The 27,043-nt window shown below is 40.7% G+C and overlaps 1 protein-coding gene across 3 annotated transcripts in view; it reads right to left on the reverse strand.

Moving 5' to 3' along the window:
* The window catches only part of ACP3 (acid phosphatase 3), a 58,188-nt gene that overhangs the window by 26,064 nt on the left and 5,081 nt on the right, over window positions 1–27,043 (reverse strand). For all 3 annotated transcript variants that reach the window (XM_005201942.5, XM_010801603.4, NM_001098866.1), the window contains 8 exon segments: window positions 23,455–23,550; window positions 19,347–19,433; window positions 18,738–18,890; window positions 14,223–14,321; window positions 11,284–11,376; window positions 10,056–10,188; window positions 4,161–4,243; window positions 1,560–1,663 (listed from right to left, as the gene is read on the reverse strand). In XM_005201942.5, the coding sequence (XP_005201999.1) occupies window positions 1,560–1,663; window positions 4,161–4,243; window positions 10,056–10,188; window positions 11,284–11,376; window positions 14,223–14,321; window positions 18,738–18,890; window positions 19,347–19,433; window positions 23,455–23,550 (848 nt within the window).

Here is a 27,043-nt window from a genome sequence, read left to right on the forward strand (position 1 = left end):
AAACTTGATTCATAACGTGAATTTATTCAAGCTATTCAGTGAGACAAAATGCTGCAGCACCCTAAATAAACACAAGCTCAGGACTACTGGGTGCAGAAACCAGGGAGGAGAGGCCAAGAAAAGTGGGTAGTTTCTTTTGTCATATCCCAACGTGACAGTGCCTATTCCTAGAGTTGATCCTGGAATGTGCACTGGATTTATTAACTCTGTGCCTGTAGCCAGTCTTCAGAGCGGAAGTCTTTTGCAGGGCTTTTTAATGACAGAGCACTTGATGTCCATGTCTTTGCATTCCCATTTTTGGCCCTGTTTGGATTTTCTCCATGTTATGGGCATCATCTCTCTATTCTGACTCTAGGTATTTGAGAGCAAAGCTTGCTAAGACCACATTTTAGTTCTCTCTTTATGCTTGCCACCCAGTTAGAAGTTCAACAAAGAATGAACATACTTTTTCCCTAGCTGCAGAACTCACTTTCTTTGTAAGCAGTGAAGATTTTGGTTGCGAATGGGCCTCTATGTTGCTACTTTCCTATTCTGCAAATTCAGGTAGCCAGAAACCTACAGCCAGGACTACCAAATTTGCCAAAAGAAATGCAGGATACCTTGTTATTAAGAATTTCAAAATGGCAACACTGAACTGTTAAACCAAGCATAGGCTCTTCCGAGCACAGGGCCTTATATAACTGCAGTCAGATGGTCCTGACTGCAGCTATTGTGAATGCCTTGAGGGGAGAGCAAAATGCACCTCCCCAGCTAACCCTGAAATAAAACTCATGAGCCCCTGCTCTAATTCAGTCCTTGCACTGTGATTATTCCATCAACAATATCCATGATGTCTCTTTTTCCCAACAAGAATGCCAGTGTCACAGCAGACACAAATTTTTGCTATGACCTTGGCTAGGTGGCCAACTCTTTCTGGTTTGCCCAGGGCTTTACCGGTTTTAACAATGAAACTTATATGTTCTGGGAACCCCTCCAGTTCTGGGTAAACTAGGACATTGGTCTCTCTGACCGTGGCCTTTCTAGTGGGCTTCAGCCAAGCCTTGGTCAGCTGGGGAGGGCCACACCAGATTGCAAAGTAGTGGACACTATGCAGAGGAATACTTTAAGAATCCTACCTGGTGGATATGAATAACCATAAGTTTCATGGATATGTTTGAAGTCTTTAACTGAAAGAACATTATTTGTAACCAGCAACAAACGATTTTTTCTTGATATCTTCTACCACCCTGTGTTTTACAAGGGAACAGTGTAATATCCACATCCTTCTTAGAATACCTTAATATTTTTTTAAAAAACATAATTTCTGTCGCTGATAGGGGGTGGTTCTATCAAATTTTTCATCTACTGTGTCTGTACGTGATTTCCCAATTAAAGTCTTTATGAAAATAAAGAAAAAAGGAGTCATGACTAAGCAAAGATACGGTTACCATTCTTCCCCCGAATAAAAAACCAAACCAACCAAATAGACAAGACAACCCTTAAGTCAATAATAACACTAATGATCATAATACCTGGTTTCCAGTGGTATTAATTTTGAGAAACACCGCTTAGACACTTACCCATCCTGGAAGTACAATTCCATCATGTGGCAGGACGCATAGGGAGGAAGGATTCCGTTGTAAACATCTAGCGCCATCTGCAGGCCACTTACAGTAGTGTCATGCTACAGAGATTTTGAAACAAACATTTTTTATTTCATCTGTTTCAAATTTACATTCACTAGAGAAGGCAATGGCAACCCACTCCCGTACTTTTGCCTGGAAAATCCCATGGGCAAAGGAGCCTGGTAGGCTACAGTCCATGGGGTCACTAAGAGTCGGACATGACTGAGCGACTTCACTTTGACTTTTCACTTTCATGCATTGGAGAAGGAAATGGCAACCCACTCCAGTGTTCTTGCCTGGAGAATCCCAGGGATGGGGGAGCATGGTGGGCTGCCATCTATGGGGTCGCACAGAGTCGGACACGACTGAAGCGACTTAGCAGCAGCAGCAACAGGTGTGTAACAAGCACTTACAGAGTACTATGGTGGTTTCTGATCCAACTAAATTTCCCATAACCCCAGTGATTTAAGAAGTAGAGAGGGAAAGGATGAATTTTGATTGTGCATCTCCTTGGTGCTAGGCAATGAGATTTACATACATACAAGTATTTCCTTTAAAAAGATGAAGAAACTGAGACCCAAAGAAATGAAGTAACTTGGGCAGAATTCCCTGGTGGTCCAGTGGTTAGGACTCTGCACTTTTGATGCCAAGGGCTTGAGTTCAGTCCCTGATTGGGGAACTAAGATCCCACAAGCCATGTGGTACAGCCAAAAAGAAAAAAAAGAGGGGGGGAGGGGACGGAATTAAGTAGCTTACTTTATGTCATACATCTTCAAAATGGCAGAAAGTAAATCTGAGTCAAGTCTTCTGATTTTGTCCTATGCCTACCCCGTAGAACATATCTCTGTTTTAGTGTGTTTCATTGATTTTCATTTAATTTTAAAATAACTTGGAATACATTAATGCTAAATTATATTTGTTTTCCATAGATTAATATCATCTGTGATTTTAAAGTTGGGGAAGAATATATAAGGTTACAAACATTTATACAGAATAAAATGTAAAGAAGTAGAGAGTGTAGCTTAAAATAATTGCTAAAGTTTTACTTTAGAATAGCCAGAAGGCATGGGAGACTGGTTTTCAATTCCAGTTTTGCCATTGATTAGCTATCTAATCTTAAGAAATTCTTAATTTTCATATCTATAAAATGGGCCCAACATTTGGTTACCTAAACTATATGGCAGTGTTTACATACTCCAAAGGGGTTAGAACCAATTCACTAGAGGAAAAAAAGGAGTTACAGATTTATGACTTGCCAGAAGTCATACAACAAGTTACAATTAGAAACCAGAAAACCTGAAACTATCAACAAATTTCAGGCCTGTCTTTCTCTAAGAGGCACTACACTTTGTTTCCTCCATGAAACTTTTCTCTACTCTATACCATTTAGAACCCCAGATAATAAACTCTGCTTTATCTTTAATTGCTTCTTTCATCTTCTTGCAGAATGACACCAGCCAGACCACATCTGAGAAATCCTCTGTCCTGCAGAAATGGGTGGGAGCCTGACCCAGCCCTCCATGTCCTGTTTACCGGCTCATCCCAGACTCCATGGACACCCATTTCAGTGCACGGTACATCCCTGGAATTCTCCTCTTTTCCTGGCTGCTGCTTCAACATGGATGTCTTTTCTGAGATCTTACTCTCTTTCCTTTCTGCACCCAAATATAACTCTGACTTCAAGTTGGAGCTTTCCTTCCCCCTTTTTTTTCTATCACCTCTGCCATCTGAAGATTCCTACTTGGATGTTGCTGGCACTTCAAACCCAATTGTCTAATCAGTATATTCACCTGGACCATGACCACATCTGTTAATAGTTCTACCCTCCTTCCAGTCATCAACGTTTGAAACACCACCTTCATCCATGGCTTAACTTCCATACCACTGTCCTCTACCCACATTCCAGTCCATCACCAAGTCCTGTACACTCAGCTTTTCTTATAACCTTTCTACTTCTTTTCCTTTGTTATTTTGCCTCTAATTTTAGTTTGGAACAGAAATGATGTTTCCTTTCTCTGAGGCACTAATTCATTGTCTCGTGTGACATTGCTATTCTGCTATGCTGGGTGTTTATATGCTTACTTTTTTTGTCAGTGAAAAAAAGTCAAAGTTGCTCAGTTGTGTCCGACTCTTTGCGACCCCATGGACTATACAGTCCATGGAATTCTCTAGGCCAGAATACTGGAGTGGGTAGCCTTTCCCTTCTCCAGGGGATCTTCCCAACCCAGGGATCAAACCCAGCTCTCCAGCACTGCAGGTGGATTCTTTACCAGCTGAGCCACAAGAGAAACCCAAGAATACTGGAGTGGGTAGCCTATCCCTTCTCCAGTGGATCTTCCCAACCCAGGAATCAAACCTGGGTCTTCTGCATTGTATGTGGATTCTTTACCAACGGAGCTATCAAGGATTAGACTGTAAATCCCTTGAGACCCAGAATTATATATTTCACTAAAAAATTTTGAACATCTGATAAGGAAATGATGATGAAGAAGTTGAGGCCCCTCCTGAGAGAGCTCACACACTTGAACAGATGTTGAATGGAGACAGAATACTTACTGCAGAATACATAATGAGTTTTCTGCGGTTTGATGGCTGAGTTGCACTCTTCATGTGATTGAGGATTTCATTGATCAGGACACCTTTATGAAGATAGATCAACAATGGAGCTGAACCAAATGTGGGCTTATATTTCAGTTCATAAGCTTTTTGCTCATTTGTATAGAGAGTCTCTCTGCCAGGATTCTCAAGACTTAAGAAGGGAGGGCAAGAACTCATTTTGCTGGAGCATCTGCTATGTGCTGCTGCTGCTGCTGCTGCTAAGTCGCTTCAGTTGTGTCCAACTCTTCGACCCCAGAGATGGCAGCCCACCAGGCTCCCCCGTCCCTGGGATTCTCCAGGCAAGAACACTAGAGTGGGCTGCCATTTCCTTCTCCAATGCATGAAAGTGAAAAGTTAAAGTGAAGTCGCTCAGTTGTGTCCAACTCCTAGCGACCCCATGGACTGCAGCCTTCCAGGCTCCTCTGTCCATGGGATTTGCCAGACAAGAGTCCTGGAGTGGGTTGCCATTGCCTACTCCGCTGCTATGTGCTAGTAGCATGATTTACATACATTACTTACTGAATCCTGACTTCTATTCCCCATTCAGAGGTTAGGAAGTTGAGGCTCAGAGCCATTAAGTGACTCACTCACTGGGGAAGGAGAGCTGGATTGGCACATTCAGATTTGATTCTACCAGATTTTGTTAAAACTCAAGTTAGGAGGTTGATGAACTTGGAAGGAATTTCAGATGGCTTTTTCCAGATAGTTGTTAGCCAGTGCTCTGCTCAGGGCAGGTCTGAAATGACAGTGCAGCATACACCTCTCTGTCTTCATCCCTCTAGTAGCCACACCTGGGTGAAGCCAGGGGAGAAAGCAGCTCTGTGGATCTCTGCACAGGGCACGGACTGTGTTCTGTGGACCATTGCTCCAGGTTACACTAGGTTTCACTATTGGGAGGCAGCCAGAACCTTCAGATTTCATCTAGGTCTCCAACTGTTGACAGTAGAGGAAGTTTGCCCTTTGCCCCTATTGCTCCTAAGGTGGTAAAAGGCAAACAGACACACAGCAGAGTCTCCATCTTCTCAGCAGACACTGATGCTGAAGGCACCTGTGATGCAGGTGTTGTTCTGAGGAGGTGCTGCCTCAGGGGCTTCCACACCATCTCCTGAGGACTCCTTGTGTCTTGTTGGTCGTCTCTCTACACTGCCTGTGGTCTCCTCCCTTGAGGATGACCAGTTTTCTTTTGTAATGAGCAGGGCATTGATGTTAACAGATTGATTATAATCCTAGACTGTATGGTCCACTTTGTGAAACACACACTGAACAGCTACCACAAGTCAATTAGACTGGACTTCCCTGGTGGCTCAGATGGTAAAGCATCTGCCTACAGTGCGGGAGACCTGGGTTCGATCCCTGGGTCAGGAAGATCCTCTGGAGAAGGAAATGGCAACCCGCTCCAGTACTTTTGCCTGGAAAATCCCATGGACGGAGGAGCGTAGTAGGCTACAGTCCATGGGGTCGCAAAGAGTCGGACACGACTGAGCGACTTCACTTCACTTCACTTCCTGTCCTCAAAAATCTCGTAAAACAGTGAGAAGAGACTGTGGCATTGGTCTGTGTACCACCATAAGGACAAAGAGGAATGAACTAAGGAGGGAGATGATTGGCATCTGTGGCTGCTGGGACATCTTTAACTAGGAATGGAGGGAGCTAGAGGCTACATGTCCCATAGGTCTGTATTCCTCTGCCTCAGGGCAGGTTGGCCTCTGGGAGCCCTTTAGAACTGTGTCTTGAACTGCAGGCCACAATAGAAGTAAACTCTGGCTGAGTTTCTGGGAGTGATGATAGGCAGTCACCTTCAATCAGCAATTTGTTCCTTGTCAGTGCTTTTCTGGTGGCTCAGATGGTAAAGAATCCTCCTGCAATGTTGGAGACCTGGGTTCAATCTTTGGGTTGGGAAGATACCCTGGAGGAGGGCATGGCAACCCACTGCAGTATTCTTGCCTGGAAAATCCCCATGGACAGAGGAGTCTGGTGGGCTACAGTCCACAGGATTGCAAAGAGTCAGACACGACTGAGTGACTAAGCATAGCACAGCACAGCATATCTGAAAGGAGATATTCTACACTGACCAACATGCATTCTCTATAACACTTAGCTAATTAACATCAATTAATTAGTTAATGGCTAGACATGGATTTAGTTCAATTAGCAACTTGTTCTTTGTCAGTAGGTGTCTTTGCAGCAGCCTTCAGTGTTGATGATGGAATAGATCAGCTCTTGGTTCTGTAGTGGTTTCCCAGCTTGTCCCAGGAGAAAATAGGGGTAATTGTCATAAGCATCTACAGGCTCTGGCAGGCCAATAGTCAAGTTATATATGAAGGGAAATTGAAGTTCAGAGAGGTTCAGCAACTTGCCCAAGATCATACAACTTGTACACAGAGGGGCTAAGTTTCTCTGAACTCAGCAGGTCTAGCTTCAAAACCTTTCCTCTTAATTATTAGGCCATACTGTAGCATAAGCTAGCACCCAAGCTCCCTGGTGCATAATTTATTAAACCTGCACACACTGGACAAAATATCATTATTTGAGGATACAAACTTCACTTCTCTCTCTTGGGCTACAGCAGGAGTTGGCAAATTTGTTCTGTGAAAGTTATATGATTTATGCTATTCTCTCAAATCATCCTAGCCTCACCTTCATTGAAACATGTGTATTACCATATGTGAAATAGATCACCAGTCCAGGTTCGATGCGTAAGACAGGGATGCATCGGTGCACTGGGATGACCCTGAGGGATGGGATGAGGAGGGAGGTGGGAGGGGGGATCAGGATGGTGGACACATGTACACCCATGGCTGATTCATGTCAATGTATGACAAAAACCACTACAATATTGTAAAGTAATTAGCCTCCAATTAAACTAAATTAATTAAAAAAAAGAAAGAGCAAAAATGTTATGTGATTTAGGCTCTGTGGGCCATGTGTTCCATCACAACCATCCATTCTCAAGTGGAAGCACAAAAGCAGTTAAATATACTGCATAAATGCATGAGTGTGACTGAGCTTCAGTAGCATTTTACTAATAAAAAATAGGTGGCAGCAGACCAGATTTGGCCTGCAGGCTGTAGCTTGCCAACCTCTGGTCTTCAGCAAGAAGCAGTTTCCATTAAAACAAACAGGTACATGCACATGCTCAGTCACTCAGTCGTGTTTGACTCTGCATCCCTGTGGACTGTAGCCTGTCAGGCTGCTCTGTCCATGGGGTTTCCCAGGCAAAAATACTGGACTTGGTTGCCATTTCCTCCTCCAGGGGATCCTCTCAACCCCGGGATTGACTGAGTCCATATCTCCAACCTCTCCTGCATTGGCAGGCAGATTCTTTACCACTGAGCCACATGGGAAACTCTAATACAAACAGGACCAGGCATATATTCCTATATTAGTCTTAGGAATTAGTCTAGAGATTTCTTTGTGTGTGTGTGTGCTGGGGGTGGGGTGGGGTGTTGTAGTGGTGAAGGCAGTGAGGAGGATATTACTGAACAGTGTCACCCTTGAAACCAACTGATGGAACAGAAGTTCTGGCAAAGGTAAGAAGATGCTGGTCAAAGTCCTGATGTTCCCTTGGGACTCTGTCACCAAACTGTTCATGCTTTCTCTGCAGCATTCAGGTGCTTTATAACTCAACAAGTGTATAGTTGACAAATCTCTCTTGCTTTGCCAGATATGAACAATAGGCTGAAATTGTGACTTGGCAGGAATTATGAAGGTAACAACTTCCTGGCTCATTAATAGTACTGAGCTTCCCCTAGAACATAGGACAGGTGTGTGCATATGAGTGCTAGCTTTTGGAGTCTAAGACCCAGAGAATACCTTAGGGAAGGACTCTGATGGAATCTAGTTTAATGCACTCACCAGATGGGGAAACTGAGACCCAGAGAGAGAAGGTGACTTCCCCAAAATGCAATTTCTAGTAGTCAAAGGGAAAAAGTAAAGGAAATATAAGCAAGCTGTTGGGAAAAAAAAAATCTCACATCTTATATTCAGATACAGACCCCTGCATCTATTAATAGATTCTTGTAGATTCCTTCCTGGCTTTCCCTGGCCTTTTCTTCACTGTCTCCTACATCTAGAGAAGTGCTTCTGAAACTTTAATGGGATTTCATTAAAATGTAGATTTAGATTCAGCTGCTCTGGGGTGGGACATGGAATTCTGCATTTCTTGTCAGAGGCTTGGTGATGCTGACTTTGCTGGCCCATGGATTTCATCTTGAGTAGTGAGGGGATGATTGCCTGAGCCCATCATGACTAGGTTGGGGGAAACAGAGTCCTGTCTTCACCATCTGAAGCATTTGGCCACCATACTGTTGGCCCCTGCTGGGTCAGGAATGAGACCTGGTACTTGTGTGGTCAAGGAAGCGCAGCTTCCACCTTCTGTGTCCTTGGTTGTTTGGTATGTAGGACTGAGTTGCATCCTGGGCTCTGTTCCTACACACAGTCCATGTCCTGCCTGCTAATTATTCCTAAGACACCAAGTTCCAACTATGACTCATCTCTGGGTGCTCTCCCAACCCCAAGGAAGGGCTGAGTCCTGCTGTCATGCCCTAAGCTTGGAGTGAGGACTTGTACATTCCATCAAGTCTCCCTCTGTGTCTTGCAACCAGGTCTCTGTAACAGCAGGCCTGCAGACTGACCATTTGTTTATGATGCTCCCCTAAATTCTTGCCCCAAGCACTATGTTCACCTCATATGAAATTACTCCCAACTATCTTGACTTCAGACCTCATTAGCTGTTCTTATTACAGGTTCCTTCACTCTTTATATGAGCTTTTCTAGCTCTTCCCCTGGTTAGTGACTTAAACTCTTTCTCTTGCTCTGCAGCCCTGAGTGAACATCCTTCCAGTCTGGTCCAACCCCTAGGATACTTTGTCTCTGTTTTCTCCTGGAGGTCTGTTGAACTTGTCCAACCTCAAGGTGAATAGGCTCCAACAATGGTGTGGAGTATGTGACTAAGAACATCTCCTGTGGCTTAAAATTTCTTCATTGTTATGACAGCCTGGCACAGTGGACTTCTTCTTGCTCTCCATCTTTAGTTTTAATGTCTATATGAACGACATTTGAACCTGTCATATCCTCTTGGGTCTTGGCCTGCCACTCGGCTGCCCTCAGAGCCTCAGCACCTATCCCTGTCCTGCCTGGTCCTGGCTTCTTTCTTCTACCCACCTGTCCTGATTACAAGGGTTAGGCTATTGTATTAGGATCAGATGTCCTGTTCTACAACAGGTCAAATCCAGCTGAGAAGAGGCATCACTGAAAAGTCAACACCTTTTAACACCAATGAAAAAATTTGAGCAGTGTCATAAACTTGTCAATTGCAATACATATTAATCAACAGGGCATAATCAGCCTGCAAATTACATTGTATTAACTTTAATAGTGGTTACAACCAAGGGTTTCAAGAAAACAGGCCACTTTTGCCTTTCCTCCCACTTGAAAAATTCATCCAGTAAGCCACCAGGTATAATTGACTTTCATGGAACTCAGATACAAAATCCATGATTTTTTGATCTGGAAAGAATGAAAAGTATCATTTAGCATTATCCCAAAGTTTCTGTTTTCCAGCTGGGAAAATTAAGGCCCAGGGTGAATAATTTTGATAATCATATAACACATAATGTTTAACTGTATTAGGTACTATTTGTGCTAAGCCTTTGGAATACATACATTCATTTTCACCCTTAATACTTAAGAAGTGAGTAGTATTATTATCCCTAATTTGCAGAATAGAAGCTGGTGGAATGATTATGTGTCTAATTCAAGGTCACATAGCTGATTAACAGTTGGACCTGTTAATCAGACCAGATCACTCAGCAACAATTCTAATGCACTTCTCTCATTTTTAAAAATACTTACCCCCCTGCAATCTAGATTTTTCTTTCTGCTTATGAATTCCATAGAGGGACAGAAGGGACAATTCTGATATTTCTTTCAACTTAGTCATGGTGTCCTCTGTTGCCCAGGAAGGTAAAGTGAAATTATGAACACCCTGTATCAAAGAAAAAGGAAGAAAATGTGTATTTTATTTCTGACTATCCTCTTTGTTGACTTTTTATCCTCCTTCTCCCATGAGAAGTACTGTGTCCAGCCTTTCTTGGGAGAGAGGGAGAGTTCATGAAAGAGGAAAGTGAAGTAGCCTACAGAACAATTAAGTGAGAGAGATGTAAAATACCTTAGCCATATTGCAGAATAGCTCAGACTGAACTGTAGTAAGAAAAAAAAAAAAATCCCAAGACTTGAACCAGAAAATGGGCTCTTGTTTTTACTGAAGACTTTTATAAGACTAAAAAGTCTTCCTTGAAACAGATGCTGATGATACACTGAAAATATTGGGAACGTTGAATGTGCTTTTGGGTCAATGACCTCTAACATGGAAGAGGGCAACAGGTACCATTTATTATCGAGTTGGAATTCTGAAAGTAACTTGCTCCTTAGACACTCATAATGCCCTCAAAGTCAGAAGTGGCTAGGAGTCAGGCGGCTGGTCAGAATTTTGCCCCAAGATTCAGTGAACTGGTTGGGAAAACAGAATTATGGTGGAGCATGATGACTGAGAAAAACACCATGAAACCCTGAAAAAAAATAGTAATTTATCTAGCTACAAAGATTATTTCACATGCATTGTACAGCAAGCGAGAGATTCTTTCCTGATAGATCAATTTTAATAGCCTGGTTCAAATTTTGCTTGTTTATTTCTATATCCAGAAATCAGGTAACTTTTTTCTTTTTATAAAACATTATAAAATCTTTATATAAAATATTATAAAATCTTTAAATAAAGTATAACAATTGCTTTTTCCATTAAAGTCCATGACAGGAACCCAGCATTTCTAAGCGACTGAAAAATAACTGGCGTGGCACAGAAAAGCAATTTTGCTTACAATTTTCTAAAGGGTGAATACGTAACTAACAGAGAGAAGCCAAAATTCTGAAGTTAATATAAATAAGTCTTGACTTATATTTCAATGTCAAACGCTATGTAATATATCTTATACAAGCAAAGGAAAATGTATTCATCTGTTTCAAAATAGGCATAAGTCATCAAATCAGATTTCATGTTAATCTTTGATATTTTTATGTTTACCTCACAAAATAAAGGGTCGTAGACTTTACTCCAAATTCCAAGAAGATCCTGGTCATGGTATCCTGTAAGTTTTGGCAAGACTTCTATAAAATCCTGAGACACACACAGAGGTAAAAAATTTTTATATTAGGGTTTCTCAACTTGAGCATTATTGATGTTTGGGCTACACAGTTCTTTTTTGTGGGGCTGCCCTGTGCACTGTAGGATGTTCAGCATCCTACCCTCTAGAGGCCATATCACCCCTAGTCTCTCAGTGGTGACAACCCAAAATGTCTCCAGACACTGACAAAGGGTCCCTGTGAGGCAAACTTGCCCTCAGTGGGAGCTACTGTTCTTCACATACAAGTACACCAGTAATACTGGCTATACTAATGCCAACCCAAAGATTTTTACAAACACTAATTATTTCTCATTTTTACATTAAACATTGTGGGTATGTGCTGGCAGTAGCCACATGCTCCTGGTGTGTCCTGGGATCAGACTGAGGTGTACTGCCTCAAATTCATTTTGGAAATAGGTGAAGTATAACTCATATGTAAATGAGTGGAAGGTGAGAAAGGAAACCATGGTCAAAGAACCCCAGGAAAACACAACAGAAACGGGACCTAGTTCTGGCTATAAGTGTGAGATTTGGATGGGATGCAAACATTTCTCCAGGTTCTGTATTGTTCTTAGATTGTCATGGCAATGAGACCCATTGGTCAGCTATCTATTCAATGGATTGACAGAAATTTCTGGGAAGCCTTTGGAAGATACTGTTTGTCTAGTGCATATATTTTCTAGGAAAATAAAATTTGTCAATATTAACCGAAATGAATTTCCATAAAAAAACAGAAATAATTATTAAAGAGCCCCCAACTTCCCCCAACAAAACAAAGTGAAACAAATCTTCAGGGCCAGATTATTTTATGGGGAAATTCTATCAAGCTTTTCAAGCGTAAGTTATTCTAGTCTTATTTTAACTAGTCTGAAGCATATGAAGAAAAAAAAACTTCCAAAAAATTTTTGTAGGCATTGATACTGACAAAGCCTGGTTAGAAAAGAAAACTATAGTCTGAAGTTACTTTGAATATCAATGCAAAGGTCTAAGTAAACTCTTAACAAATAATTCAGTATCATACTAAAAAGAAAGAGTCTTGAATCTAGACATGTAAAGATGGTTCAGTAGTAGTAATCTATGAATATAATTAATCTTAGTAATTGACCCGAGAAAAGTAACTTAATTGTACTAAAAATGTTGAAAAAACCTTTCAAAAAATTAAATATCAGTACTGAAAAACACTCAAGAAAATAGGAAAGATAACTAACTCCTTAACTTGATAAAAATATCTCTATCTGGTCAAAAGGCCAATATGTTTAATAGGGAAATACTGCTAAAATCAGGATTAATACAAGAAAGCCCACTACCAATTCTATTATGTAGTACTGGACTGTAAGTACCAGCCAATACAAATAGGCAAAATAAGTCAGAAATACAAATATTGGAAAAGTAGAGGTAAGCCATTATTATTTGTAAATATTATAAACCTGAGACAAACTTAACAGAAAAATCTGTATGAAGAAAACCTTTAAAACGATCTTGAAGATAAGAACGATCTTGAAGATAAGAACAGATAGGAAAATATTCTGTGTTCTTGGAAAGGAAGACTACAAATTTGCAACAAAGTTTCAAATTCTCCCTAATTTATGCATTTAATATGATCTCAATAAAAACTTTCCTGGGCTTTCCTTGGGCTTCCATGGTAGCTCAGCTCCTGCAATGCAGGAGACCCGGATTCAATTCCTGGGTTGAGAAGATTCCCATGGTGAAGGGAATTGGCTACCCACTCCAGTATTCTGGCCTGGAAAATTCCATGGACTGTTTAGGCCATGGGGGTCACAAAGAGTTGCACATGACTGAGTGACTTTCACTTTCACTAAAAACACTGAAAAGGTAAGTGAAAACATAGAAATGAAAACTCAGAAAAAATAGAAAATGTGGAATGTCCAGCCCTTTAGATATTAAAGCATATATAACTTTTAATAATTATAACAGTGTGATTTTGGTTAAAAAAAATGTCAATAAACAGTGACAAAGCCATTAGGTAATCTTCTGGGAAAAAACTTCAGCAGGATAGATACCTCACACCCAATACCAGAACAAACTGTAAATGGATTCAATATGTAAATATAGAAATGAAGCTATAATAGAATTAGAAGCATTGCAGACTTCCTTGCAACCTAGGAGTGGTGAAGGCCTTTCTCAATGTGACTATAAATATACAAATACAGCCGTGTGACAAAACTGTAAACAAGCAGTGTTGTTTTAGTCGCTAGGTCACGTCTGACTCTTTTGTTACCCCATGGTCTGTAGCTCGCCAGTCTCCTCTGTCCTTGGGATTTCCCAGGCAAGAATACTGGAATGGGTTGCTATTTCCTCCTCCAGGGGATCTTCCCAGCCCAGTGACTGAACCCGCTTCTTCTGCATTGGCAAGCGAATTTTTTAACGCTGAACCATGAGGGAAGCCCAAAATGGGCAAACAAAAAGAGGGCCAGAAAAAAATGTTAAAATAGAGAAAGAAAGCTCCTATACCTGTATGAAAAGAAGAAAACCAATACCCAAAATAAAAATGGTCAGCTGATGTGAGCAGAGTAAAAAATACAGAGGGCATTTAACTAGATGAAGATATCCAAAGCTCACTCATCATAAGAGAAGAATACTGCAGCACAACATTCTATAATAGTGATGATACTGGGCTTTCTTGTCTCAGTCCTGATTTTGGAAGGGATGCTTCTAGTGATATCATCTTTTGTCTATGCACTGTTGGGAATACTGTGGAGAAACAGGTACTATTGTACTTTTCTAAATTGGTGACTTTTGGAAGGATATTTTGATAATATTCAAACTGGCCCAGAATTTCTATTTCTGTATGCCAGTAAATGACACTTTTTTTTTTAACCTTATAAGGTTGTAGCCTCTTCTGGAATTCTTCTGATATCAAAGTCTCACTCTGAAGTTCTTGAAAACGAGGGCAGTTCCTGAAAGGTAGGTATAGCAACTGAGGAAAAAGAGAAATCATAAGTCTTTTATTAGTTGGAAGAACTAAAGAAGCTGCAGCCATTAGATATAAAGTGACTTGAATAAAATATTCAAATGTGTTTTAAGCTGAATGGAATTCTAAAATTGAGGAAAAAGATAAATGATCTGCAGGTCTTAAATAATAGTTACCCAAAACTCAAAAGCTTTTTTGTCCCTTTCATAAACTTGCCTAAATAAGACTGTGATATTGCTAAATAGTTTCACTTCTGGTTTCTCTGTGAAATGGTAACTGTTATCTTGCTTCCTTCCAAATCTCCTTCATTTCTAGCACTAGAGACACATCTGTGTCCATGCACTCTCTCTCTCTCTCTTTCACACACACTACACACACACACGAGTATAGAGAAATGAAGTAGAGATGCCAGAAAGAATCTTAAGAGATTGATTAATCATTCACTGAAGTAAGTTCTTGCAAATTTGCAGACTGTTAAAATAAGGGCACATACTAAAAACATAGAAAATATATTTGAAAATCTATTATGAGGACAAAGTGATCATCCCTTTAAAGTGAGTTTAAATCTGACAATCCTTTCTATTTTTAACTATAATCTATAGGCTGGTAACTTCCAAGTTCATTTCATTGCTCTTCACTTTCTATCTGAGCTAGTCCTGTATCAGCCCTTGGTGGATATCATTAGTTGAATGTTTATCTTCATCTTCAAATTTGACATTTACAAACTTGAACTCAACCTCTTCATTTTGTATTCTCTCTTCCTTTGTCAGTAGTAAAATTTATCATCCTCTTCATAGACTGACTAATCACTTTTGCCTGTTTACTTCCAAAACATAGTTATTTCTTGAACAATGCAGAGATTATGGCTGCCAACCCTTACACAGTTGAAAATCCGTGTAGCTTCAGAGTCCGTATCCACAGTTTCACATCTGACAGTCTACCTACTGTGGGTTTTGTAGTGCTGTAGTATACATTTATTGAACAAAATGTGTATGTAAGTGGACCCGTGTAGTTCAAACCCACATTGTTCAGGAGTCTATCCAAAATAGACCCCTCTTCTTTTATCTTCATTGTCCCCTCCCAGTCCAGACCACCATAATCCATGTTTCAACTATTGTAAGGGCTTTCTGTGGGATCACTTTGCATCACAATTCATCCTTCATGCAGCAATTACACTAATACTTTTTATTTTATTTTTTTAAAGGCTAATATGTTGAAGCCATCAATCAAATCATGCCATTCTGTAGCTTATAACTTTCACCATCTTTGCATTTTACTTGGAATAAAATCCAAACTCAGCCCTTAGTGATCTTTCTGTCCTGCTTTCCTACCGCTGCCCCCTCACTCACGTGTTTCCAGCAACACTGGGAGCCTCCTTGCTGTACCCTGAACACACAGGCTGGCAGTCTCTGCAGACTGTTACCTGTCTGAGACATTCCCCCTCTACACCTCTTCTAGACATTTTGCTCAGCCACCATCACATTACCTTATTTTATTTCCTTCAAGGAACTCATTGCCATTTGAAATGACTGTATTTATTTACTTCTTTATCATCTGTTTCCTATAAAACAGAAACTTGAAGACAGCCAGGGTCTTGTCTATCTCGTTCTTTGCTGTCATTTGTTCACTATTGTAAAAGCCTAGAACAGGGCCTGACATATTAAATGCTACTCAAAAATCATTTTTTGAAGTTGCTTCCTGTCTGTCATTTCTGATTCTGTGTCACCTGGTCATACCTTGCTTTCCTTTCTCTAGTGTCCTTACCATCTACTTTCAGGCCTTCATTTCCTCACTCATGCATGGTTTCAAGTTATTTTCAGAGGTCCCAGTATCTTTTTCCTCCAAGTCAATGTCAGACAAGTGCCCCAAAGCACTGCTCATCAGGTGTGTACACAGTACTGAGATAAGTACAACAGTTTCTTCTACATCCACTGCTTTACATCTAAATTTCCCTGCCTGCACAGGACTGTTCTTTTAAAGGCCTAGGTTTTAATGAATTACTTAACTTTTCTAGACTTTAGTTTTCTCACCCCACATATTCAAAGAGTCTGGATGAAAACAGAAGAATCACCTAAACATCTGTCCAGCATTTTGTAGTTTATAAAGTCATTTCCTTTTCTTAACCAACTTGGTTTTCACAAATCCCTGTGAAGAATTTAGGTGGGTACGAGTATTTCCATTTTATAGAAAAGGAGACTGAAGAACAGGGAAGTAAGCTCAAGTATCTGAAGTGGTGGGTGGCTCTCAGACTCGGGTTTTCCCAACTTTAAATTCAACCCTCCTTCTATATCATGCTGCCTTTATCTCAAGATTCCTTCTGGTTATTAAATTTGGATTCTCTAACATGTGCCCAACACAATTATTCTGTCTTGCTTTCATTCTTTCTAGACAAGACCTCTGGACACAGAAGGGCAAGTACTTTACATTGACTCAAAGCTCAGCTTTGGGGCTGCCTTCTTGTCCTTTCATACCCTCCTCCAAGGTCTGGTTCAAGTTCTCACTCTGTCCATGAAGACTTGAATGACTGCCCTTTATAGTTCTAAGAATGACTTGGTCTCTGAATTCCTCCAGCATGTGCAGCTTGTTCTTGAAATCACTGCCCACATTGTATTGTCTTCTACATACTTCATATGTGTGAATCTTTTTTCATCAAATGGACTGTAAATTAAGGAAGAAAACTGGTCTCATATTTCCCTTCTATTTCTGTATAGCACTTAGTAGAGTTCTGGGAATAACTTTAGTTGATTGATTTCGTTAAATTTCTTAGTTCATGTTAGAATTGTTTCATCTTGGTGAGTAGGTTTCAGAGGGCCACAGGTAAGAGGGCCATTTTGCTCATTTCTCTCTCCCTCTCCTCTCTCCTTCACTCTCAGTGCTTTTTCCTTCCTCTTCTAATAGCACCTGCATCCCTTTACTATGTAAGTTAACCATTATCTTTCAGGACTAAGGATTAAATAGCTACCCTGGTTTATACTGGCTAAAGCTGGTGCTTCTGTCCAGTCTTTGTGTAGAAAAGGCTGTGGGAAAAGTGAATATTTTTCTTTTTCAAAGAAAACATTCACAAGCACCACCTTGTGAATTCACAAGCACCACCTTGTGAATTCACAAGCACCCTCAAACACTGATAATCATGATTCACTTCTGATTCTGTGAAGGAAAGGGCATAAATAAATCATCTTGTCTTTTCAGGAGACACTAGAAAATTTGATTGGAGTAGATTTACCTAGAGAGGTTGACAGGGTTAAGCTATTTCTACAAAGCACTTGGGAAAAATTCTTAAGTCACCAGGCTCAGCAATTAGGTCAAATTTCTTGGAGTACTGACAATGCAAATGGGATAGTAACCTAACCCAGAGATCACCAGGCAACATTCTAGGCCCAGTAGTCATGCTAAGCTTCAGTCATAAAGAGAGGAGATAGCCATGTTATAATGTGACTCCAGGGGAATTAGGAAGGTTTCCTTGTCTCAGACTATTCCTTCATACAGTCTTAAATTCAAGACCTGGAAGATTAGTTAGATTTATTATTACTATTTTAAGAATAGGAATTCCTCTGAAAAGATAAAAGAGTTCTTGGTCAGTCCCAGCAGTGTAAATAAATTTGGGAGTTTCTCTTGAGCAACTTCATTTAGGCAACTTGGTTTATGGTACTGGTTCTCAGCTTGGCTGTCCACTAGAATCATCCAGGGAAATTTTTACAAACATATTGGTGCCTGGGTCCCACCCTCAGAGATGCTGATGTACTAGGGGGTGTGCCCTCTGCGTCAATATTTTTTAAATTTTCCAGGTGATTCTAATATGCAACTAATTTTGAGAATGACTAGTTTGCACAAAAGGAAACTACTCTGGAATGAGATCTGTCTGGTTCTAGTCCCAGTAGTGATGTTTTTCAGCTGTGTGACTTTGGATCTATTTTGTTCATTGGACTTCTCTGAGCACTTTTTTCTCTGGCTATAAAAGGAGCACAATAATATTGTCCATTCATGGCTGTTATGAAAGGTAAATATTATGACACATATAAAGTTTTGGCCACCAATTATGCACCTAAATCTTTCTTTTTTACCTTAGCTAGGAAAGGGGATTTTCATCAGGGGAGGGATATTTTCTAGGTAGAGAGGTCTTAGGATATTTTGGAGGGAGGAGAACCCTTTGTTGGGCACCAACTGTGTGTGTGCATGTAAAGATGAAGAGGGACAAATAGCCAGAAGTTAAAAGAATAGCAAAGCAAATAATAAATCTCTAAAGAGAAATTCTGTTCCTACTCCCTCTTACCAGGGCTTTCTAAGTCCTGTGCACCATTATTTAGGAAAGAATTAAGGCTGCACAGCCCACAAAGTATCCAGACTCCCAAATCTGCAAGTCCTGAGTAGCTTGCCTTCTTTCTTCCAGAACAAATGAAATCTGTGTTTTCCCAGAAAACTGACCTGATCTTCAGAAACAGGGACTGTGTGCACTGGGATGGGCTGCCAGGGTAGGCTGGGATTCCAGATGCTGATACCCTCTGGGGGAAATAGGGCTGCAAGGTTTGTCATAGCACTCATCAAAGTCCGGTCAATATCCGTGCTTCGAACATGAACCTAGGGTAGGAAAATCAAAGCAGATCCAATTGAGAGGAACTGTGGTTTTCCCTCCACTATGGAGCTAATAGTATATTTGAGAAATGGCGGGACACCCACACCAAAATATTAGCAGACATGGTAGCATCATAATCGTAATACCTATTATGGAAAAGACACTATTATGGGCATGCCATGACTTAAAGGAACCCGGTGTGTCAACAGTTGAATTGATGAAAGAGACGAATTAAGTACTGGCTACTTGCCAAGCCAAAATATTTACCATAGGTGTCCATTTTGACCTTATTTATATCCATACTTTTTTTTTAAGAACAAAATATTTATATAAAGAGGAGTACATTTGTAAACAAGATACCTGACTTTTATAAGTTCCTTAAGAAATAGGAAACTTTTACAAATACATTATGTTACATTATTTCAAGGGGGAAGGTTCCCACTATTAGCTTCCCAACTTACCTGTTCACGCTTATAAGATTCATTCAAAAAGTTTTCATAACGTTTCCTTATATATTGTCCAAGTTCATAATGCTGTGCCATGCCCAACTATGGGAACAAATAAAAGAAAAAAATATGAAAGTAGGTTCTATGAAACTGTGAGTCTTATCACTCTTCATTGAATAAGTAGAGTGAACAGTGGTATATTTTAATAGTTTCATAGTAACGACACATTTTAAAATGCAAACAGGAAAAAAGAACTGTAATCTTTAGTCATGATTAAGTTAGCTCCCTGAGAAAACTCAATTCATTGTCATTAGCACTTAACATAGAATCTTGCACAGTTAATAGCTGGTGGTTGACTGAATTTAAGTAAATGGTTCATCTCTTCTGGCAGAGCATTCTGTGGGTCATCTTTGTTGGTAGAGACTTTCAAGGGCTGGTTAGCTTGTGGAGGAAATTCAATCATCCTATAAGAGGTTAGACTTGATGAATCTAAAGATCACCTTCAACCTCTGAGTGAAATAATTTATTGTCTATACAGTTCACTTATGTCTGGTTCGTGAAAAGTTAAAGCCTGTTATTCGAAGTGTGGACTCTGGATCAGCAGTATTGGCATCACTTGGGAGTATGTTAGAAACCAAATTCTTGGGCCCCACCCTTGACCTATTGAACCAGAATCATTGTGGGGAGAGCTCTGAAATCTGTTTTTTAACAAACTCATTAAGATTCCAATGGCAGTTAGTCATCAAGAAGTGTTGCCTTAGCTTGATGATCCTCAAGCATTACTGTGCATCAGAAGCAAAATTATCTAGGGTGCTTCTTGAAACGCAGATTCCTCAGTGTTTCTGCCAGGGATTCTAGCTCATTGGATCCTGAGGGTAGCCCTGGAATCTGTATTATGACAAGTTCCCTAAGTGACTCAGATCTGTGTAGTAGAACACTATGCTTTGGGCAATATTGCATTCAAGTCTGTCTTTAATTCAGAGCCTCATCAGAAGAGGAGTCAGAAAAGATGTGGTCACTGTGGCTTTGGATTGGTTCCACTCACTCATTTACTTGCCACTCCTGGCTACCTTTCTAGATGGGAAAAGAAGTAGGAAAAGAATAATGTGTACTTTGAGGTTTGTGAGTTTCCTGAATGATCCGGATAGCTGAAGAAGCAAGTACTTTTGGTATAATTGTTGTTCTAACCTAAAGCTAACTTCTAAGGAAATAGTCATCTTCTATAGAACAGTAAATCACCTGGAGAACTCAGTAAGAACAAAGATTCCCAGGCTTCAACCCTAGAGTTTCTAGTTCAGTCAGGGTGTCAGAGAATTTACATTTCTGACAAATTTCCAGGTAATGGTGATGTTGCTCATCCAGGGACCATACTTTGAAAACCATTGAACTCAAAAAGAACCATTGCTTTGTCACTACGCAGATTGGAAGTACCTAGTCAAGGGCAATGGCAAACCTAGACAGCATATTAAAAAGCAAAGACACTACTTTGCCTACAAAGGTTTGTCTAGTCAAAGCTATGGTTTTTCCAGTAATCATGTATGGATGTGAGAGTTGGACTATAAAGAAAGGCTAAGTGCTAAAGAATTGATACTTTTGAACTGTGGTGTTGGAGAAGACTCTCGAGAATCCCTTGGATTGCAAGGAGATCAAACCAGTCAATCCTAAAGGAAGTCAACCCTGAATATTCACTTGAAGGGCTGATGCTGAAGTTCCAACACTTTGGCCACCTGATGAAAAGAGCTGACTCATTGGAAAAGACCCTCATGCTGGGAAAGATTGCAGGCAGGAGGAGAAGGGGACAAGAGAGGACAAGATGGTTGGATGGCATCACTGAATCAATGGACATGAGTTGGAACAAACTCCAAGAGACAGTGAAGGACAAGGAAGCCTGGTATGCTGCAGTTCATGGGTTTGTGAAGAGTTGGCCATGGCAGAGTGACTGAACAACAAGCCAAGGGCAGGAATTTGAGCTCCAGAACCTTGTTACTTCAAGAGTGGCCATGTACCAGCATGATGAGCATCACTTAGGAGTTTGTTAGAAATGGAGAATCTCAGGCCATGTCAGGCCCAATTAATTAGAATCTGCATTTTAACAAGATCCTCCAATAATTCACTTGCACTGGAAAGGTTGAGAACACCAGGAGAAACTGGTGGCTAGTCAAGAGAATGCCAGAATAAGCCAGACAGATCCCACAGTCTGGAAGAATCTTTTGATTTTAGTGGAACATTACAGCAAGGGAACCAGAGTCTTGACAGAACCATAGATACCATGAAGCAGCCTTGTAGTTTTATAACCCTTCTCTTTTTCAGGAAGCCAAAAGTTATGTAGGCTATGGTGAGAAGAGCTCTGATGGGAGCCAGAAGATGCTGGCCTCAAATAGCCTCTTTGCATTTTCTCCTCATTGAGATGCAGCTACGACAGTAATTCTCAGCCTTTGCTACATGCTAGATCAAGGAGTTTCTAAAAATCCCACTGTTCAGGCTGCACCCTAGATGGATTAAATAAGGAACTTCCAGGCAGACAATAGTATTTTGTAAAGCTCTCCAAGTAGTTCCAATATTTAGCCAAGATCAAGACCCATTAATTTAGGGTAGATATTCAACTCTAAACATTCTATGATATTTTCTTAATATATTTAAACAATATTTTGGTCAGGACAGAAGCAATACACGTGGCCTTGTGTCTCCAAACAGAAGGTTAATTCACTTACACAGGTGAAGTGTGCAGGGCACTGGAGCATTACCACAGATCTCTTTGTTTCCCAGTTCACCTTCTTGGGTGCTCTTTAGGAAGTAGGGCTCCCTGTGTTTAACTGACTACTTTTAACGAAGGTTCAATCCCAATACATCCATCTAATAAAAATCAATTTTAGCAATGCTAGTACCAAAGGAATCGAGTTTTCCTAACTCTGCTGATTCAGGATTATTTTCTACTTTCTCAGGTAGAGCCTGAGAAACTCACGGGCTGGCTTGTAAGCAATTCTTGGCTCTCTTCAACATCTTTTAAGTTCATGTATTCTTCTGTTATACACAGAGTACATCATGCAAAATGCCGGGCTGGATGAAGCACAAGCTGGAACCAAGATTGCCAGGAGAAATATCAATAACCTCAGATATGCAGATGACACCACCCTTATGGCAGAAAGTAAAGAGGAACTAAAGAGCCTCTTGATGAAACTGAAAGAGAAGAGTGAAAAAGCTGCCTTAAAACTCAACATTAAAAAAACAAAGATCGTGGCATCCAGTCCTATCACTTCATGGCAAATAGTTGGGGGAACAATGGAAACAGTGACAGACTTTATTTTATTGGGCTCCAAAATCACTGCAAATGGTGACTGTAGCCATGAAATTAAAAGAGGCTTTCTCCTTGGAAGAAAAGTTATGATCAACGTAGACAGAATATTAGAAAACAGAGACATTACTTTGCCAACAAAGGTCTGTCTAGTCAAGGCTATGGTTTTTCCAATGGTCATGTATGGATGTGAGAGTTGGACTATAAAGAAAGCTGAGCACTGAAGAATATTCATTGGAAGGACTGATGCTGAAGCTGAAACTCCAATACCTGTCACCTGATGCGAAGACCTGACTCATTGGAAAAGACCCTGATGCAGGGAAAGATTGAAGTCAGGAGGAGAAGGGGATGACAGAGAATGAAATGGTTGTATGGCATCACCAATTTGATGGACATGAATTTGAGAAAACTCTGGGAGTTGGTGAGGGACAGGAAGCCTGATGTGCTACAGTCCATGGGGTTGCAAAGAGTTGTACACAACTGAGTGATTGAACTGAACTGATTCTTCTGTTGCCCATTTACAACTCATGATTTAATAAACCCAACAGGAAATCCTATATATATCAAAATTCTATATATGTCTATAATTCTATATAAAATTCTATAGAATTTTCCTACAGTTACTAGTCACCAGGGGTGACTTGATCATGATCAGAGATTGTTGAGCACAAACAAAACACATTTTACACTTTTTAGATTCCAGGTACCTGTGCAAAAACACTTCCCCATATTTGAGTAACTAAAATAGTTATACAGTTTCAATATATTGTTAACAATTCCACAGTTTCCCTTAAGACTCATAAGAAACCCTTAGATGAAAATTCAACCAACCTGAGTGAGTTGGCCAAATCCCTGTGGCCATGAGGATTCCTTAATGGGATCATTAGGAAAGGTTTCAATAGGACTTCGGTCTCCATGCCTAAAAACCTGAAAATAGATTGAGATAGTAATGTTACCAGCTTAGGTGTTTTACCTCTGTTCATCGTGATAGAGGGCTTCCCTTGCAGCTCAGCTGGTAAAGAATCCGCCTGCATTGTGGGAGACCTGGATTTGATCCCTGGTTTGGGAAGATCCCCTGGAGAAGGGAAAGGTTACCCACTCCAGTATTCTGGCCTAGAGAATTCCATGGACCATATAATCCATGGGGTTGCAAGGAGTTGGACACAACTGAGCGACTTTCTTTTACTTTTTTTTTTTTTTATTGTGATGGAGGTTTCTTTTAAACCTCTGGTTCTCAACACTGGATGCTTGCTGAAATCAACTGGGAAGTTAAAAGTTTTCTAAGGACTGGATTCCTCCCTTGTGATTTTGGTTTAATTAGTTTCAGATGCAGCCAGGGCATTAGGATTTTAAAAACCTCCTCAAGTAAATTTTAGCCTAAGAACTGCTATTCTAAGTTTACTAACACTGTCCTAATAGCTCATCATCTTGTTATTCACATTACCAGAAACACAGGAAAACTGTTAGTGAACTGTTATTGTTTCAAGTAATGTGAATGAGAATGATAAGCCATTAGAAGTCAGGTGACCCACAGGTCTCCACAGGTGGAGAATGATTTGTACATCAGATAGGGCAAGAGGGAAAACAAAGCTTAGCAAGATCACTTTATTACAGACAAGCTCTGATGAGAAATGCTGCTGCTGCTGCTGCTGCTAAGTCGCTTCAGTCGTGTCTGGCTCTGTGTGACCCCATAGATGGCAGCCCACCAGGCTCCTCCATCCCTGGGATTCTCCAAGCAAGAACACTGGGGTGGGTTGCCATTTCCTTCTCCAATGCATGAAAGTAAAAAGTGAAAGTGAAGTCATTCAGTCGTGTCTGACTCTTAGCGACCCCGTGGACTGCAGCCTACCAGGCTCCTCTGTCCATGGGATTCTCCAGGCAAGAGTACTGGAGTGGGGTGCCATTGCCTTCTCCACTAATGAGAAATATCCCCTCTCTAATTATGATTATAGTAGTAATAGTGTTAACATTTTGACATATAATAATAGTCGCTTTTAAATGCTACATACAGTTTGTGACCATCTTTGGCCAATGATTTATTAGTTTTTAGGAAGTTAAGGATAAAGAACTTGCCAGTGAGATTAGAAAAGCTAATTATCAACACTTTAAGAACATACTTCTGGATTTGTGTGCATGTCATCATGCTTCTTTGCACATTTTACTCTTTGGGGAGGGTAGTCTGGACTTTTGAAACCTTGGTGAGTGAAAGTTGCTCAGTCATGTCTGACTCTTTGTGACCACGTGGACTATATAGTCCATGGAATTTTCCAGGCCATAATGTTGGAGTGGGTAGCCTTTCCCTTCTCCATAGGATCTTCCCAACCCAGGGATTGAACCCAGGTCTCCCACATTGCAGGCAGATTCTTTACCAGCTGAGCCACAGGGAAGCCCAAAAATACAGGAGTGAGTAACCTATCCCTTCTCTAGCAGATCTTCCTGTCCCAGGAAACGAACCAGGGTTGAAACCTTGGTACTTTGATTTTAATATGCTTTCTGAATAGCATATCAAACCAAACACAAATATATTTTATAAGCCAAAGATAAGAAAAGAAAAACTCAAGAAATACAAGATGAAGTCTGCACTGGTGTCAGCAAACATTTTTAATACAGAGGAGGGCTTGCCTAACACCTTGCATTCTCTGAGACTTCCTGCACTGGTCACGCATACTTCCTGGCTAACGTGCTCCACTGAAAAGAAAGCCAAGAGGCTGTTCTTTTGAAATCTTGTAAAACAGTTCAGCAGACACAGAGTAAGAAACAGTCTCAGACTTAAGTCATCTTTGAGATGGGATTCCAGGAAAAGGAAAAGGAGGGAGGCTTCTAAGACCTGGGTTGTGTCTCTGGTGTTTGAAGAAAACTTATCTTTTGGCCATCTGAACTGGTAAGAAATTGAAATCTCGGTAGAACAGGCTATGGCAAACAGAGGGACAATGGTGTGGTGGATCTTAAGAAACTATTTTGGTCAGGTAAGGAATTATTGTCATGAATGGTCACTTAGCTGTGTACTCTCTGGTGGGCACATACAGATACTAGTCACTAGGGGTGACTTGATCGTGATCAGAAATTGTTGAGGCTAATCATTAGTGCTTCTCTTTCCACAATCAAAACACATTTTACACTTTTTAGATCCCAGGTAATTGTGCAAAGTACTTGAGAGCTTCCTTGGTGGTTCAGACTGTAAAGAATCTGCAATGCAGGAGACCTGGGAAGGAAGACCTCCAGGAAGATCCCCTGGAGAAGGAAAAGGCATGCCACTCAAGTAGGTATGGAGAAGTCTATGGACAGAGGATCCTGGCAGGCTATAGTCCATGGGGTTGCAAAGAGTAGGACATGACTAAGCGACTAAAACTTTCCCAGATCTGAATAACAAAATTACTATATGGTTTAAGTGGATTATAAACTCCACATTGTTTAGTTTCTAGAGTTTCTCATCCTTAGCACAGTTGGCATTTTGGCTGTGGAGGACTGTCCTGTGCATAGTAGGGATGTTTAGCAATGTCCCTGGCCTTCGCCCACTAGACGCCAATGGCATTCCCCAGTTGTGACATTTCCAAATGTCCCCCAGGAGCCAAAACTACCCCTAGCTGAGAGCCACTGAACCAAAGAGAAGTTGGATGAGAGACACTATAGCAAAATAACTTACACTTCCTACCAGCCTGTAATCACAATAACTCAACATTTTTAGAATGCTTGCTTTGTCCTAGAAGCTGTGCTTCTCATATATCTAATCCTTTCATCAATTCTACAGAGCAATTACTATCATTATCCTCATTTCACGCACCAGAAAACTGACCTTAGTTAAATGACCTGCCCAAGGTCACACGGTGCATAAGTGGTTGAGCAGAAATACAAACAGGTTTTGTGAGTCCAACACCAGTTTCTGAACCCACGTAAGAGGCTCATTTCTCTCTGCTCTAACATGCCTCTTAGCCTTCCACCAGTGGAAAATCTTGGACCTGCTGCTTTTTTATGAACTAAAATTGGAAATTATGTGTGTGTGTGTGTGGGGGGGGAGTTGTGTTGCATCAGAGGAAACCAAAACCTTGATATAAGAAACATCCTCAAATATTATTTAACAGATAAATCTGAGGATATGCAACTAAATGACAGAATGGCCTGGGGAGAAAAACAAGTGTGGTATCCTTAGATGAGTATCTTAAAGAGCAAAGCTGAAACAAGACCATAAGATGTGGGCAAGCTTTCCTGCTCTGTTTTACAGGTCAGTAATAATTGTACTCCCCTGCATTTCAGTGGCTTTCCAGGTGGTCTGGTGGTAAAGAATATGCCAGCTAATGCAAGAGAAGTGAGAGACGTGGGTTCAGTCCTTGGATGGGGAAGATCTCCTGAAATGGCAACCCATTTCAGTATTCTTGCCTGGGAAATTTCATGGACAGAGGAGCCTGGCAGGCTCCACGCGTTT

Source organism: Bos taurus, chromosome 1 (genome assembly GCF_002263795.3).
Source record: "Bos taurus isolate L1 Dominette 01449 registration number 42190680 breed Hereford chromosome 1, ARS-UCD2.0, whole genome shotgun sequence".
In the NCBI taxonomy this organism is placed as follows: domain Eukaryota; kingdom Metazoa; phylum Chordata; class Mammalia; order Artiodactyla; family Bovidae; genus Bos; species Bos taurus.